Source organism: Eleutherodactylus coqui, chromosome 2 (assembly GCF_035609145.1).
Source record: "Eleutherodactylus coqui strain aEleCoq1 chromosome 2, aEleCoq1.hap1, whole genome shotgun sequence".
Classification (NCBI taxonomy): Eukaryota; Metazoa; Chordata; class Amphibia; order Anura; family Eleutherodactylidae; genus Eleutherodactylus; species Eleutherodactylus coqui.
Window position 1 is genome coordinate 131,024,085 of NC_089838.1, and position 18,590 is coordinate 131,042,674.

General features: G+C 40.7%; 1 protein-coding gene across 1 annotated transcript in view; it reads left to right on the top strand.

Annotated features, from left to right (window-relative positions):
- PLXNC1 (plexin C1) overlaps window positions 1–18,590 on the top strand; it is a 132,985-nt gene that overhangs the window by 75,099 nt on the left and 39,296 nt on the right. The window contains exons 13-19 of the mRNA XM_066591529.1: window positions 4,697–4,897; window positions 6,605–6,772; window positions 7,929–8,034; window positions 12,726–12,827; window positions 15,045–15,151; window positions 16,159–16,212; window positions 18,169–18,302. Of these exons, the coding sequence (XP_066447626.1) occupies window positions 4,697–4,897; window positions 6,605–6,772; window positions 7,929–8,034; window positions 12,726–12,827; window positions 15,045–15,151; window positions 16,159–16,212; window positions 18,169–18,302 (872 nt within the window). The remainder of the gene's footprint in view (window positions 1–4,696; window positions 4,898–6,604; window positions 6,773–7,928; window positions 8,035–12,725; window positions 12,828–15,044; window positions 15,152–16,158; window positions 16,213–18,168; window positions 18,303–18,590) is intronic.

Genomic DNA, 18,590 nt, shown 5'->3' on the forward strand with positions numbered 1-18,590 from the left:
TTAGGGACAAGACGCTACTTTCACTGACGTGATACTAAACGGTTCTTTTTTTTAATCACTATGAAATCTTGATCCTGATTTGTATCTATCGGATATATCGGGACCATCCCTACCACATTTAAATGCAACCGTCATCATTCTGATGTGCATGATGGTAGAGATCTCACTCGAGCCCTCTTCAACGATCTACCTGCATCATTAATGCATCTTTACATCTCAACATCAGCAACAAATACCAATGAATTATTTTCTTTCTATGTGTAGGACATTAATCTCTTATCATTAAAGAAACCAATCACCTCTATTTTAAGGTGTGGTTTCTTTCTAAATATATACGGATCATCTTTTTCCTTCCATTGGGGTTAGTCTCAACTATACAATCTCCCCGCTTCCTGGTCTAAAAAGCTAATAAGCAGATGATTCCAAAGACGCCAATTGAGGCGATAACGAAATCGGCCTGATTTACAGAATGATAGTATATATGCACGCTCAGCCTTCACATATCCTATCTACTCGGCTGACATACCCTATAAATCAGGGCAATAAGTGCCTCATAAGCTCCAAACCTCTCTCCCTCTCTGTGTATTAATAAAATACACTTCCACTCTGGACGAGGAAGAGGTGTTTATGTCTTATGCATGAACAAAACAACCATAGGTATTGCAATAATAGACGGACTACATCTATATATATTATGCATGACTGGAGGATGAGCCCCCAGGCATGCTCCTCCAATAATGTGCCCTTACGCTTAACGATATGCCCTCCAATAATGTGCCCGTACGCGTAACGATGTGCCCTCCAATAATGTGCCCTTATGCGTAGTACACTTCCACTCTGGACGAGGAAGAGGTGTTTATGTTTTATGCATGAACAAAACAACCATAGGTATTGTAGTAATAGACGGACTACATCTATATATATTATGCATGACTGGAGGATGAGCCCCCAGGCATGCTCCTCCAATAATGTGCCCTTACGCTTAAAGATGTGCCCTCCAATAATGTGCCCTTACGCGTAATACACTTCCACTCTGGATGAGAAAGAGGTGTTTGTCTTATGCATGAACAAAACAACCATAGGTATTGCAGTAATAGACGGACTACATCTATATACATTATGCATGACTGGAGGATGAGCCCCCAGGCATGCCCCTCCAATAATGTGCCCTTACGCGTAACGACTACATCTACATACATTATGTATGATTGGAGGATAAGCCCCCAGGCACGCCTCTTCAATAGTGTGCTCGTATATGCAACGAAAGTATTTTTGAATACAGTCATCCTTCTAAATACAGCTCAGATTCCGGAGCACGATGCAATACATTACCTTGTATACAAGACTGCAGGTGATGTGGAACATGAGTGAGTCATATATTCATACACAACATATGACATTTGAGGACACACCCCTGGAGCACATCCCTCTATAGTTGTATCCCTATGCATAACGACAGCGCTTCCAAAATACGGCCATTCAGTTTGAACAAAGAGTGGGCGGGACGCGATGACTCCACCCACAGCATCATACGGTCACGCCCCAAGCCGGAATCTAGTAACATCTGATCCGGCTGCGACGTGAAGGACGCGACGTTATGACGTCACACGCTTGCGTTCCACTGTGGAACGCGGAAGTCCCGATGGTCGCTAGAACGGCACCCTGTGCGTACTCCTAGGACGATCGAAGGCGAAATCTATAGCCCGATCCATTCCTAGAAGAACGTGTATATACCTAGGAAGGAATAAACTAAGGTAACCATCCAGCTTAAAAGAGACCTGTGTATACTAATGATAGACACACACCCTGTCCCCTAGGATTGGCTAGCTAATTGACAGGACGACCCACTGGGAGGAGTTATAGATATATAACCCAGACCTACACACATGGACTTCAGATGCCTACAGCTCACCATCAGAGCTGCAGGTGCTGCTGGAGATCACTCCTGGCACTCCTCTTGCCCTGCTCTATACCTTCTGTCTCGCTCTATAAGCTATTACAGCTAATTCTGCCTTACTGAATGCAAGCCTTATAGCCAGTTTAAAATGCTTTTTGCCATTGTGGCAGTTACTAGTAGATCTTAGCCTGAAGTGGGGCTGTATATCCTGCATGCTATTATTGTGCTGGGCTAATAGGTGTTTAACCTGACAGTCATTTTTCCAAGAGCCAAGGTCTCTTGGTGTTAACCCTACGAAAATCACCAAGGATCTTGAGACACGATTGGAGGTGGACAAAATTCTGGCTATTTTGCACATGCATCGTCGCCGTGTATAATACACGATGCACATTTACTTTACTCTATCTTAGAGTTACACTATCTAATGCGAATACGGCATTCAGTTGCGAGGCAATAGGATCCAGTTGAATAGCTTTCTGGACCTTATAGGTTTCAAGCATACGTAGGATTCACTCTACAGATAGAATCCAAGCGCAATTTATAAATGAGGCAATTTTGAGGAATCTAGGAATCTCTTTATTGAAAAGTGACAGGCACATTTTAGCCATCGTTTTGGTGATCATTTCTGATAGAAAACTCTCTCCTACTTCTCTAGGGGCGTATTGTTGCCCAGCTCCTGACGAACTATCGGCTATCCCGATAGGGAAACGCGTAGAGCAAAAACAAATGAGTCAAAAATAATATGAATACAGTGTAAACAATGCACGAAATGATACAGTGTAAACAATACACCAAACGACACTGATTTGAATACCATACTAAAAATCATACGAGTCCTTATAAATAAAAGGGCTGTCTGGTTCGCACTAAAAAACAATCGCCATCTCAAGGGGATGCGAATCATAACAGCTCAAGTACTAAATACTTACCTTGATAGTGAACCATCTTATATAAGTGACTCCTGAGGACCTCTGGAGGGCTACACGGGAACTGTAGATATACTCCCCCCTCCCTTACCCCCTATAAGATCCTCCCTTTTTATGTTAACTGTTTGTCCTGTCACTATATGTTCTATGTGACTGTTTTTTTGTTGGTAGGCTTTGACTTTTTAAATTAATTACTAATAAAATTTATTTTTTTTAACTCTATATCTGTGACGGCGATATCCGCAGAAAAAGATCTATGTGGAATCTGCACAGAAATTGACATTTAGGCCTCGTCCACGGACTTACACGGATTCTGAGTGCAGAATCCCGCATCGGATTCCTGCCGTGCCCACAGATATCAGGCAAAAAATACTTTTAGTGGAGAATGCTGCCTTTTTTCCCCTGTGTGACTGCACGACAGCAAAAAAATGACATCCGCGGGTATTTAAATACCTGTGGATGCCCAATGATAGTCTATGGGTATATTAAATTGCGGATTATCCGCGCGGGTGACCCATGTGGATTCTGCAATTTAATGATGTCTGTGGACATGAGGCCGTAGTGCAGTTTTCAAATTTTCATGTTGCGGATCTTGACAGTGGGATTCAATGAGAGCCGTGCATGCAGTTACAAGCTCCGGGCACTACATGGGAGGTCAGCGGAGAGGTTTCCTCTCTGACATCTATGTTATTACGGTGCTGACAGCTTGCGTCCACTCAACTGATCGATCGGGGGCCCAAGCAACGGACCCTGGCCAATCAATTATTGATAACCTATCCTGATGATAGGTCGTCAATAGTATTTCCATGGAATACTCCTTTAATTCTTTGGACAATTCTGCATCAAAATCTGCATTTAGACATGTATGTTTTGCTGATTTTCTCAGCTGCAGATTCAGCTGCGTATTGCAGCCAAATTCCAGTGAGCATGCTGAAATCCGTGGAAAAATCTGCAAGCGAGGGTGGCTTCACATGGCCGAATACGCAATTATCTCGCGGCTATGGAGCATAGTTGCACATGACCGGGTTTTTTTTTTTGTTGTTCTCGCTATAGCGCACGAGTTTGAATAAAACAGCGGGAAGATAGCTCCTGCCCCATCTTTCCCGTACATAGGATAGGGCAAGTCCTATCTTTTCCCTCCCTGTACTTTTAACGCATGAGAACACCACTATTGAAAACTAAAAAATTTAAATCAATGGTTTTATTTTGTCTCGTTATGCAGCCATAATTATCAAAACGCACCACACGGTCGTGATTCTATCAATACCTATGCCAGAAAGTGCTCTTTTCGAACTGCAGTGGTTATCGTAATTCCTTCACTTGCGCAGCAGCTGTCTGGCATCTGTGGAGCAGGCACTGATTATTGCTGCTGTGCAAGTAGTGTTGTGTACTCTCAACTTAATCAGGGGAGTAAAGGGCAGGGGCGTAACTATAGAGGATGCAGGGGATGCGGTTGCACCCGGGCCCAGGAGCCTTAGGAGGCCCATAAGGCCTCTCTTCTCCATATAGGGAACCCAGTACTATGAATAAAGCATTATAATTGGGGGCCCTGTTACAAGTTTTGCATTGGGGCCCAGGAGCTTCAAGTTACGCCTCTAGTTAAGGACCATTTACACGGGACGATTATCACTAAAAAAATTGGTTCAAATAAACGAATTTGCGCAATAATCATGCAGTGTAAATGCAAAAAAACCCTAAGTTTTTTTGAACTACAAGTACACCTGTGAAACCACCCTTTCTTATTCATAAGATTTTCCATTTTCCACTTGAAAGATACAATGAAATGAAGCATAATACAAAGTTTATGTATTTTCTCTTGTATTGATCAGTTCAGTATTGCCACAAACTATACTTTATTGTTTGTATTTTCCAGACAAGTACGCTCTTACAAAATTCATCACACTTGCGTTTTATAGCTCCACCAGTAGGTGAAGCTGGCCAAAGTTTCAATTTGAACTTACACATTCAAGAAAGCAATGTGATATGTGGACAATTAATGTACAGGAACGACCCTCAATTCAAAAATTTTCATCTAATAGCTGATAATGTAGACGAAATTGAACTCCGATTAGAGGTAAATGTTCCAACATGTTTTTATTTCATGATCTGTCAAATGTAGCAGTGACTTATAACTAAATGAACAAACGTATTTCTATAGAGAGGACAATAAATCCTCTTCCATTGGATGTGTGGGTAAAATGTTTAGAGTTGTTGCTGAAAGTAACCTTTTGATAGCTACCAGCCAGTGAAGTAGAAACTACAATAGAAAACCAAACATTTTGACAAATTACACTCTATGTATTTTTATTATCATTCCCCTTATTTTGCATAGTAGACCACTGGTTTCCTATTTGATTATACTGCTAGATATCTGTTTCTGTGCTCACTATTGTCTAATGCTAAAAAACACTTTGTATCACCTGCCAAGAGTGAATATGGGACAAGAAAGGGTTGTGTGGTTATCATGTGCATGGAGACCAACGCTAGCTAGCAGCCTACTGGCAATGCTAGATAAAAAGAGCAATCTGCGCTCATCACACGGAGTACTGACAGCCTTCTCTCACCTAACATCATAGACCTATTATATACCCTGCACAATTGAGTAAATGGTAGGGGATATGCCACAAGGTCCGTTTCCAAATTCTTTAGTCACCAATCTCGAATCCCTTGGAATTAGGGAGAGCTGCAGGATGAACAGAGGGTTTCTCTTGTATAGGGAGCCCCCAAGAAAGAGAACAATATGCTGTTAAGAAAAATTCCTGCGCTACCGGATATAGTGCTATAAGAGGTTAACTGCAATCTGTCTCACTGAACATAGGTTTAGGTACTTTAATGTGCAGTAGACAGAAGACAACGCATTTCGGTGCCTGTACAGTCGGATCATGTGACTTGAAAAAGGAGCGACTGTACAGGCACCAAAACGCGTTGTCTTCTGTCTACTGTACATTAAAGTACCTAAACCTATGTTCAGCGTACTTTCCTGAAAAAACCTGCTGGAGTCATTACTTCAAGGAGGGGGATTCTCAATACTATACCCCCCTCCTACTAAGTAAGTGCCTGCTTGATGTTGAGTGTTTATTCATGAGACAGATTGCAGTTAACCTCTTATAGCACTATATCCGGTAGCGCAGGAATTTTTCTTAACAGCATACTGCACAATTGAGAATAATCATGAGACACTGGTTGATATTTTTTATTAACAGTACAAATTTGCATCCCACATCAAGGGACCTCGTTGTCCTGAATGAAGTGGGATCAAAATTGCTGACAAAAAACTCGCTAATACGAGAGGACAGGTATTTATTAGGGCTCCTTCAGACAAATGTATTTGCGCATGTTTTTGCGTGTATAAAATATTCGCTCCCAAAACACAAAGAATGGAACTCCCTGATTTCAATGGGTTCATTGCCATGAACTGTTTTTTGCGCTCGCAGGGAATGAGCCCGCAGAAAAGTAGGACCTGCTCTATTTTCCTGTGTATTTGCGCTCTAAGGGCCCCATGAAAGTTTATGGGAGGTGCGCAAATATGCAGTCAATACCCTTACAAATTTGCAATATGCTGAGCAAAACCGTGAGGAAGGAAACACATCTGGAACTTATTAAATCAGAGCGGAGGTGTGTTGCGTAGGGTACAATTTGACTGGAAATGCTCAATATATTGGTGACTCTAGTATCAAACTGAGCCATTTGATAGATGTTTATCTTCCTTCAATACCATTATACTAAACTTAGTGTATTAATTACTAAATCCTGTTTAATTCAAGTTTAATCAATCTTCCAGAAAACACAGGATGAACTGCTTATTCAGGCACATGAAATGGAAGTCCAAGTACATTACAAGGAAAAAGTACAAACTTGTAATGTATTGAATATAACAGCTTTCGGGGGGAATTGTAAAGCAAGGAAGGATTGGGAAGGGAAAGTTAATGTCCAAGAAATGAAAGTTAAGGTAAGTTGCTATGATCACTTTTAGGCCTCTTTCACATTACCGTAGGTGGCTTTCCGTTCGGCTGTACGCACTGAAAAATTACATGAATGAAGAATAGCGCGATCAAGTCCTGATCTTAATTAGCGTATTATCAACCATTCACACGGGCGGCTGCAGCATATCGGCAAAAAATATGCTGCATTGCAGAAATCTCACGATCGGCAGAAATCCTCAGAATGAGTGCTAATGCTTTAAACAGAGGCAGCTCTCCTCTTTTTCCCAGCGTTGGACGAAGGAAACTCCCTCCCCCTCCCTTATTTTAGCAGCTCCCATAGAAGTCTATTGGAGCTTCCAGCATATCTTGGCAAAAGGTAGGGCAAGACCTATCTTTAAATGCAGTGTATAAAATTGTCAACCGAAAATGGTCGCCGATGTGCTATTTTTCCCCTTCCGTTTTTTTTTCTTTTTTGATGCAGCCAAAAATCATTCATCTGAATGAATGCATTGTAATCCAATGCTTCAGATGGTCATGATTTTCGCCAGATTTTTGGACGCAGCTAAACAAAGTTGGAGTGTGTTTAGTGGGTGCTGTAATGAATGGCTCATTTCTGCATCTACAGGAGTTATACGTCTTGACCACTTTTACCTGTTGTATCTTGGTCCTTGATGTAGGTTAGTTAGAGCAGTGTTGGAACTTAACCACTCTAGAATTATAACTTTTAAACAGTTAGTCAAACTTTCTGCTCTCTCCTCTCCTATGTCCTTACCCTCTCTCTGTAGCTCTGTTTGGTCTCTGGCAGTCTTTACTGCCTTGATGAATGAATGAATGAATGAATGTGTGTATTACAGTATCAAATAAGAAACCTCTTCAAATAAGTTTTTATAGAAATAGAGGACACATGAATGTACCTACAATTACTAATTAATGCTTCTAGCAGACTAAAGTGTAGGAGTCATCCAAGACCAAGTCTGTATATATATGTGTGTGGATTGTGTTTTATTTGGCAGCTTAGCCCAATTCACTTGAATAAGGTTAAACAGAAATAACGTTGCTTCTGGAAATATGTAGACATTTTTTTCATTTTTTTATATATAACATTTTTTTTTTAAAGAAATAATCAATGTACATATTTAACCTTGTAAAAAGACTTATTTCACTATTTCATCGTTCTTCCAGATAAAATTAGGCAACATTAATGCGGTATTAGAAGCACCAAACCCAAGCTATACTCTCTATCTATACATCCTCCTGGTTGTTCCACTTCTTGTAATTGTAGTTGTTGGTAAGTATTTACCTACATTTCTTCTATGTTTAAAATAATTTCAGTCTAAGGCCAGGCACACACTTGTGTGAGAGGTTCGGGTGCAACTCCCATTGGACACCACATGGACACCTGTCCATGTGCTTTCCGATACACACACTACCCACACATTGACATGCAATTGCATGTCCTAATTCTCATACATGATACAGACAAGAATGGGACATACAATGATTTTTTTTCACACAAACCACCGGTTATAATGGGTCCATGTGCTGTCCATGAATTAACATGGACCTAAATATGCTAGCTGTGCCAGAGGCCTAAGGGTGCTTTCACATGACCATTTTTGTGTTCAGTTTTTTGTTAACCCAATCCAGGTGTGTTGATAAAGTATAAATGGAAAGATTTGCAGTTCTTCCATATTTTGGACCCACTCCTGGTTTCGGCTCACAAAAAACTGAACACAAAAACTGTAATTTGAAAGCACCCTAAAAGGGTAAGTGCACGCATAGTGGGAATTATTCACATGTAACTCTACACCAAAATCCTCAATGAAATCCGCACTTGACTTTATTGTAGATTTTGGTGAGGATTTTCACTGCAGATCATAGAATCATAGAATGGTAGAGTTGGAAGGGACCTTCAGGGTCATCGGGTCCAACTCCCTGCTCAATGCAGATTTCACTCATTGCCTTGCAGTTAATGAAATACCTGGTAAAAGTTCACTGCATTTCTGCTACAGCTAGAGCATGCTAAGGATTAGGAAAAACCGCAGCATGCCTAGATTCTGCAGCGGATTTCTTCCACTGTGCATGAATGCGTTTGTTAAAATGTGGAATTTTAGTGCACATCTGCAGCCGAGATTCTGCCACAAATCTGCTTTATGTGAACTCTCCCTAATTGTTCTTGTCACTTTGTTATTAAATATTCTTCAGTGAACACTGCATTAGCTACAATGGACCATATATAGAATATGACCTGAAGTTACTTAGGTAGGAAATACTGCAACTATCAATTGTAAACTAATGATCAAGAAATAAACAAGTTTTGCCATTCAAACATTGGAATGTGTTGGAAAATTTGATACAATTAATAAAGGAATGCGTGCAACATTTTGAGCCAAGGTAAAAGTTTCAGAACAGCCACTGCATTTATGTAGTCACTGTAAGGATACATGCACTCAGGCTTTTTCTTCCATCTGATTTTCAGACCAAAAAATGGTCTGAAAATTGAATACAAATAGCACCCATGCACATAGACCTTTTTTACTTAGACAAATGGTCAGAATTAAAAAAAAATCGTAGCTTGTCCTATTCTTATCCGATGTTCAGATGAGAATAGTGCATGTCAATGTGCCGTGTTCAGCACATCGTACAGCACACAGACGGGATGTCCGTGTGCTGCCTGATCTGAGTTGTGCACATCTTTTTTATTGCCCACTAGCTTACCCATCGCACGTTGCTGCGAAGACACACATACATTCGTTTTTATATATCTAGATAACAACCAATCACAGCGCAGCTTTCATGTTACCTCAGTGGTATAATTTATAACAACCAATCGCAGTGCAGCTTTCATGTTACCTCAGTGGTATAATTTATAACAACCAATCACAGTACAGCTTACATGCTACCTCAGCTTTATAATATATAACACCCAATCACAGCGCAGCTTTCATGTTACCTCAGCAGTAAGAGAAATAACAACCAATCACAGCGCAACTTTTATTCTGCCTCAGCAATATAAAAAATAGCAACCAATCACAGCGCAGCATTCATTTTACCTCCGCAGTATAATATATAGCAACCAATCACAGCACAGCTTTCATTTTACCTCCGCAGTATAATATATAGCAACTAGAGATGAGCGAACGTGTTCGGCTCCGCCCCTTTTCGCCCGGACACCGAACTTCGCGAGGAATTCCGTGTTCGGGCGAAAAAAGTTCGGGGGTCGCCGTGGCAGCGCGGGGGGTTGCGGCGGGGAGTGGGGGGGAGAGGGAGAGAGAGAGGGCTCCCCCCTGTTCCCCGCTGCTGCCGCCCGCGCCGCCGCGCCTCTCCCCGCCCCCCGGCGCCCCCCGAATACTTACGCGCGAACACGGAAGTCCTCGGAAAAGCCGGTGTCCGGGTGCGTAAGTGTTCGTTAAGAACACGTTCGCTCATCTCTAATAGCAACCAATCACAGCACAGCTTTCATTTTACCTCAGCATTCTCAATATCCAGCAATTGTCTTGCGAAACGTTCGGCGGATGCATCATTTTGTAGTTGAACACGCTTGCTAGTAATGCCTTTTGCTTTCATGCTTGAGATGGAAATCAAACGATCTTTGTCTGGGGGGCATAACTGTCGACGATGCTCGCACACGCGCCACCTATTGTAGGATAGATGTACTATGCCAGTAATCTTCCCAGGAGTGTACCCAGCAACTTCCCAAAGTTTCATGGTGATTGGATGAATGGTGTAGTAATGCATAAAGGACAGACAGACATACATACATACATTCATTTATATATATAGAAGACATCAGGAAGTGAGAGAATTAAATTCCATACATAAAATTTGGACGCTAATTCTTTTGCGCTTAGAATTGAATAATCGAGTTGGGACCCATTAACTTTTCCTATTTATGACATAATCAATGCTCGTGCCAAATTTCAAGTTTTTATGACATTGGGAAGTGAGAGAATTAGATTCCGTACGTAAAATTTGGACGCTAATTCTTTTGCACTTAGAATTAAATAATCGAGTTGGGACTAGAGATGAGCGAACGTACTCGTTTCGAGTACTTACGCGCCCGAGTACCGCCATTTTCGAGTACTTCAGTACTCGGGTGAAAAGATTCGGGGGGCGCCGGGTGGCGGGGAGAGGCGTGGCGGTGCGGGGGGTAGCAGCGGGGAACAGGGGGGAGCCCTCTCTCTCTCCTTCTCCCCCCCACTCCCCACTGCTACCCCCCGTGCCGCCACGGCGCCCCCCGAATTTTTTCACCCGAGTACGGAAGTACTCGGAAATCGCGGTATTCGGGCGAAAAAGGGGCGTGGCCGAGCACGTTCGCTCATCTCTAGTTGGGACCCTTTAACTTTTCCTATTTATGATATAATCAATGCTCGTGCCAAATTACATCGGGAACTGAGAGAATTAGATTCCGTATATAAAATTTGGACGCTAACTCTTTTGTGCTTAGAATTGAATAATCGAGTTAGGACCTATTAGCTTTTCCTATTTATGACAATCAATGCTCGTGCCAAATTTCAAGTTTCTATGACATTGGGAAGTGAGAAAATTAGATTCCGTACGTAAAATTTGGACGCTAATTCTTTGCGCTTAGAATTGAATAATCGAGTTGGGACCTATTAGCTTTTCCTATTTATGACATAATCAATGCTCAAGCCAAATTCCATGTTTCTACGTCATCGAGAAGTGAGAGAATTAGTGGCAATGATGGAAATCGAACGATCTACATGGTGGGGGGGTAACTGTCGACAACGCTCGCATGCACGCCATTTATCATAGGATAGATGTACTATGCCAGTAATCTTCCCAGGAGTGTACTCAACAACTTCCCAAAGTTTCATAGCAATCAGATGAATTGTGTAGTAGCACATAAAGGACAAACAGACAGACAGACACGCATACATTCATTTTTATATATATAGATGTGCAAGTACCCTAAGGAATTATACAGAAGAAAATATTTGCATGTTTGGAGAAGAACACTTCTCAGCAAAGTCTAACCACAGAGTCATATGATGCTGTTTCCCAATATATTCGAATGACACAACAAAAAAAACCTATGACCATTTCTCCATAAAACCACCTGCAAATGTAAAGTTGGCCTTACGGTAAAGATGTGTTCAAGGGCCAGCGAATATCCCAATTTTTAATTGAAATCTTTACTGGGAAGAGGCCACAAAGTAAAAAGTTTCCAATGTATCATTTACATCTATTGCTCCTATGCATTTTCTAGGGCACTAGTGATCTAAAAGCTACGACTGTAGTGTTTATCACTATTAATCGAGAAACCTTTCAAGGCAGAAATTATTCATTTTTTACAAATTGCTTATTTATGCTTTAAATGGACTTGAGAGCCGCTTAAAAATGCTCAGAAAGCTTTATCATAGTAAAACAAGTAATTCTCACCTTACACTTTACTGGTACCTCTCAGGTCCCCCACTGGTTTTCATACCTCCTGGTCCTTTTTAACAAGGGCATGTGACTGCTGCAGCCAATCATTGACTGTCCTGGTCCTTCTTCATACAGACATGTGACTGCTGCAGCCAATCCGTGCTGTGGTCGGGGATTGGCTGCAGCAGTCACATGTCCATGGCCAGCATTTGAAGACAGACAAAGTTTTCTATGAACTTGTCTTCAATTGCCAAGAAGAGCCAAGGAGAGACAATCACAACCAGAGGGCCACAGCACTCTGTTGCGTACTTCAGACCCTTCATTGCAACAATCAGTGAGAGTCTCAGCACCCAGACCTCAAGTGATCAAAACGTCTGACATGTTGCTGTGATATATACATCAGATGCATACTAACCATGTACCAAATGATCTGTTTAGTAGCCCATGTGTGTGACCTATACTAGTAAACACCTTTGAAAACTCTAGTCATAGGGTTGTATTTTCAGTTAGTCAAGGGACAAAGTACATAAACAGATCAAAAATATGTTGTGTTGTGTTGTAATGCACAATATATGTTTTCCATCTTATTAGCTGCCTATTTAATCACAAGACACAAATCCAAACAACTCAGCAAGAAACTGGGCAAAGATCTTGAAGAGCTGGAGTGTGAAATAAGGAAAGAGATTCGTGAAGGTGGGTGCACTCATCATAAACAGTTATTCTGGACAGTTTCTCTACTTTTCCTTTCCAATGGCTTGTATATACCTCCCTATGTACATTTTTTCTCATGTCCTGGTTGTCAGCTGCTTCTTTGCTACCAAGTAGTTATAATTTTATAATCTTTTTGCTCACTGACTTAGTTTGAACAGCCTATTGATTTTATAGATTATCTTTTTTTGTTTGGGTTTTTTGTTTATACTCATAAAAGTTACATTTTAACAGTAGGATTATAATGCAGCCATGGTAACTCCTTGTAAGGAAAAATATGGAGGTAATAGTCTTCTGCATAGTACACAATGTCACAAGTAGCAAGTTGTCTGGTTGATGGAAGTGGAACAAACTTGTAATATTCAGAGGGATAACCTAAAGCTCCTGGGGCCCAATGCAAAATCTGTGAGGCCAACTTCACAAGGACCATAAATGCTGCAAAATTTCTGCAGTGGATTTTGATGAGGAATAATGCAGCATTTATAGTATAAGCCATGTAGAGAAGATAGCAACAATCTTCTTCACATGGAGCATAACATTTCCAGACCAAATCTGCAGCATTTTTGAAAAACACTGCAGATTCTAAATCCATAGCATGCCTATTAATGCTGTGGATTTCTGCTGCCGATTTTAAGCCTTTAAAAAGACAAGGGTTAAAATCCACGGAAGATCCGCAAGAAAGTCTCTATTTTATCTGATGACGGGGTCCCTGCCCATCAGCCAATCATTTGGCCTGCTGCACTCTTGTTTTTAGTCGTCAGAGCAAATTCAGGGAGCACTAGCTTCACTCCCATTGAAATCAGTGGGACCACCACTCTTCTCCTAAACTTCCTGTTCAAGACAGGATGTGATGTCTAGACCATGAGAGCAGGAAGCAGCATGGCCCTCTCATTGATCTTAATGGGAGTGAAGCCGGTGCTCCCCCTGCTTTCTTTGACCATTGATGATAGCATCTGTCTAACTTCAGAACAGCTGATGCAGCAGATCCCTGTCCATCAACTACTGATGGCCTACCCAGGGGATAGGTGATCAGTTAATAAATACAGAAATACCCCTTTAAGATTCATGCCCATAGAAGTGCAAGTAAATATCCAACTATGCATGTGTATGCATTGTGACAATAATGGAAAAATGCCTTGACTGTAGAAATTCCTGATGGCAGCCCCGAGAGTTGCCAGAGTGACAAGAAGGGAAAAAAACAGGAGTGATTACATGCATAGCTAGTGAATAGGCACTGCTCAGGAGACGTTAGCACATGTAATGTCAGACTTACTTTACAAAGAGCAATCTTTATTCCCCAACATAGGTAACATAGACAATGCGCTTTGACTCCAAATTGAGGTCTTCTTCAGACATGTAGTTTTGTCTCCTGAGCAGCACCTATTAACTGGTCGTGTTTATTATGGCTCAGCTATCAGCCTGGTGTGATTTCCATGGGAAGACCTTCCCATAGTGGGACCAGAACAAGGCTCGTAACTCTACCACTAGGCTTATAATACCAACCCCAATGTGATGTTATGTGGTTGTGCTCATTATTAGCACAACTAGACCAGGTGAGAGTATATCTATCGGTTGTTTCACTTTTGTTCTGGATAGTCTTCAATAAACTATATCAGATAGCGCCCCCTTGTTTTCCTTTCTGTCTCTTTCCTAAGATTCATCTGATAAATACATATTAGGGATGAGCGAACGTGTCCGTTACGGACACATCCGCACCCGGACACCGGCTTTGCCGAACACTGCAGTGTTCGCGCGTAAGTGTCCGGGTGCCGCCGGGGGGCGGGGAGATGCGCGGCGGCGTGGGCGGCAGTAGCGGGGAACAGGGGGGAGCCCTCTCTCTCTCCCTCTCCCCCCCACTCCCCGCCGCACCCCCCCGCGCTGCCACGGCGGCCCCCGAACTTTTTCGCCCGAACACTGAAGTGTTCGCAAAGTTCGGTGTTCGGGCGAAAAAGGGGCGGAGCCGAACGTGTTCGCTCATCTCTAATACATATACATTTTCAGCTTGGCCAGCTGACAGAGAGATTAGTTTTAGATAGGACCTAATGTATTGGAAGCAGCTTCTTCTATAGGTAAAATGGTTGCAGAAGAATTAATCTCATGAATTAGTGGGTGCTGAGGCGGCCACACATGCATGCTACCATTCCACTAACATCACTGTGAATTATAATGGGAAGATTTTCATTAATATTATTTTTTGTGAAGGTTTTGCAGAACTTCAGACTGATAAAGACGTTGTGGCCGTGGGAGCGCTGGGGACCATTCCATTCTTTGACTACAAACATTTTGCACTAAATACTTTCTTTCCTGAGGTAATATTTGCATTGTAACAGATTGATAACATTTTAAACTTAATTAGGTAATATATTAATTTGCTGTTCCTATATCTATATTTTCTTGTAAAAAGTGTGGACAAGTCTTACATTAATTCACCAGAATATTTGAGAGTAAATTGGTAAACAAAAGTAATCAGGGAAATTGATTATAGAGAAAACTAGTCATTAGCAGAAAAGGTGAGCTGCTTAGATGCTGTGGTCACTAGTGACTATGGCCTCTGGGGGGTTAAACAGCTGGGATCAGAGTTATAGCTGATCCTGGCCATTGTAAGCAGGTGGCAGCTGTATAACACTGTTGGCAACAGATGTGTATGGAGTGGACCAAACTCCTGAGCTCACTCCATTCACATCTGACACTCATCCACTGTGAAGATATGGCAGATATTGCTAAGGGAATAAAGGCCCATAATTATCACCAAAATTCATTCAAATGACCGCAAATGAGCGATAATCATTCATTTTAGGGTGAGTTTAAAATCTATTATTCAGCCACAGAGATAAAGACAATACAGCTGTGTGCAGAGCCCAGCTCACACGCTGGGCTCTGCAAACAGCTCCAGGAGGCCCTTTTACATGCAAATGAAGATAATAAAGTGTTAATGGACATTAATGTCCATTAACACTGTATGCAAAATGATCACTAAAACTTTCAATCTTTCAATCCTTTGAAAGATTAGCTTTGCCCGTAAATGGGCCTTTAGGCTGGATATTTACTTTAAGTGAGATAGACTATAGCTGGGCTGTATTTCTTAACAACATTATTTAGCTGTTAAATAGTGTATTTGTTGTTACCAGTCTGTCTCATATGAATCTGGTGTGCAAATCAAAGTTGGACTACCACTATGTACAGAATGAGAAAAGCAGTTTGGCCACAGTCAAACAATGACATTCTCCAGATAGATAGACAGACAATAACATTTACACTCAAATATTTTATGGTTTTATCAAGTTAATTGCATTGCTGTTTTTTTTTTCTTTTCCAGCCTGATAAAAACAAACAAGACTTATTTGAAAAACTATGTGAAAATATTCCATCAGTAAGTAAATTCCTTGCCTTGTTAAGTGCTAGGAAGTTATAGAGAATCACGTCTTGTATAGAACCAACCTTTTTGTGATAATGAGTGTGCAGTTTGATGTGAAATGGAATAACAATAGTGAAAGGAATAACAATAGTTCTCAAATATAGAATGTTGTCACTCATATGCTTTAAATATTTACACTGGAAGGGAAAAGTCATGGGAAATTAAAGTTGTTTTTTTCTAAAAGTCAAAAAGTTAATAAATTGAAGTATTTACGGTACTTTAACTTTGTTTATTCTGCTGACTTCAGCTCCTTGACAGACATACCTCTACAAAAAAAACTGTAATGCTGCATGTAAAAAACAAAGATTATAGTTGAGTGAGCAGAATCACTTAGTGATCAGTTTACTGTGAACACAACTGCATTAGGGTGCCAGAGCCGCTTGTCCTACTTCAAAGCTTATGACATCACTCTGATTTCTTCTAGGGATGTATGACAGTTGTTTTCTACTGAATTCTATATAATTTAGACAATATGGCACGCTTCTTTTACAAATGTATTGCCTCCTGTACTGTAGTTTTATAAATAGAGCTACAAGGGATCCATTGCCCTTCCATACAGGCACTTTAAACACTGCCATGTGCTAAATGCTTTTTATCCTAGAGTTTATCCTGAACTGAATTGTTCAGATGATTCTGATTAATCCAACAGACTTGGGGTAATCATCCAAATATGATGCAAACAGACATAAGGAGAAAACTAAATTTTAAGCGGAAAATCCTTCAGTTTCCCCGTATAGTTTCTGAATTACCAGTAATTGCAGTTAGCAAAGTACTACTACTGAAGATGAAACATGAAGTAGTTCTCCACAGTCACTAAATAACTTCACTGTTCTACCACAATTAGGACATTTTTTGTAAGTGAGACATGATTAATTAATCTTATATAATTTTTGGATGCTGAACATGAACATAACATTGAAAATGTGAGATTGTTTTTTGTTTGAAAGCTACAGAGGTAAAAAGTCAAAAAGCAAAGAAGAAAATGTAAAATTGTGGCATTTTTGGGATTTAAGCTACCCTGCCCCTATTTATTACAATTTTTCAATTTCTCTCCTCGTATTTGGTAGTTTTTAATTTTTTATTTCACAACTGCATATACTATTGCAGTTGTATGTATCTCCCGATGCTTATGGTACAACCTGATTACCTCTGATCTTTTCATTCTTTTTGATATTCTGTCTGACTTGCAAGTTTTAACATTCATTTTTACTCCTCAACCACAACCTCATCCACTCTCTTTTGAAATGAGACTTTCCTGCGTTTCTGGGTGAACGCCGAGTCAGCTGCCGACCTATGGCAGTGTACATGATGCTTAACTCTAATTGGCGCTTAAATTAGCATCCAGCTATGCCTAGAGTCAATGCAAGAGGGAATGAAATACCTTTCTGTACCCCATAATATTTGACATCTAGTGACTAACAGGGTTTTCTGGGACTTAAAAAAAATGTGAAAATGGCTTTAAAAACAATAAGAATTGTATACTCCCCTATCTCGGTCGTTCCCTGTCCACCCTTGGAGCAGCAGAAGAAGCAGCGGGCGATCACGTGCTGTTCCTTGTGCACACCACCAATTTTTATTGATTTTTAAGCCTTTTTAATTTTCTTTTAAAGTCCCAGAAAACCCCTTTAGATCTACGATCGGGTTTAAATGTTATGATCAGATCCCATGATTATCTGACTCATAGAAAAACATTCATAATCTTATTACCGTCACTGCTATCATAGTATCTTGTGTACAATTTTCCTGTTCCCATCCTAATATATATGCAGATTGGCACCCTGACATTTATATATCCAAGTCCATTCAATTGAAGAAGAAATCAGAACATGCCTACCATACTCGACTATAAACTGCCATTTGCCTTTTCCATTGGCCAACCATGATAGTAATATGTGATCTTGGTACTTACAGCCATTCCAAACCAAAAAATCGACACAAGATGAGGAAATACTAAATACTCTAAAAACATTATTTGAAAACCAAAATTTTTTGGTTCTACTCATTCACACTTTGGAAAAACAGAGTGATTTCTCAGTCAAGGACCGGTAAGAACCTCATTAATTTATATATCTTCTATTCAAGAAATATGGTATTTATCCACTTGATTGACCCCTTCGCCATATTCAGACAACCATATGCAAGTTGTGTCTGAGAAACTCGGGCTCTACTCACATTAGACTACGCATGGACTCTTGTCTATGTGCTGATTGATATACATAGACCCAACACATTGCATATGCTGTTCTTGTTTGTGAAAATTACAAGAATAGGACATGCAGCAATATTTTTCACACAGGCCATCAGTTTGTGTGGAAAGTGTCATGTGAATAGCC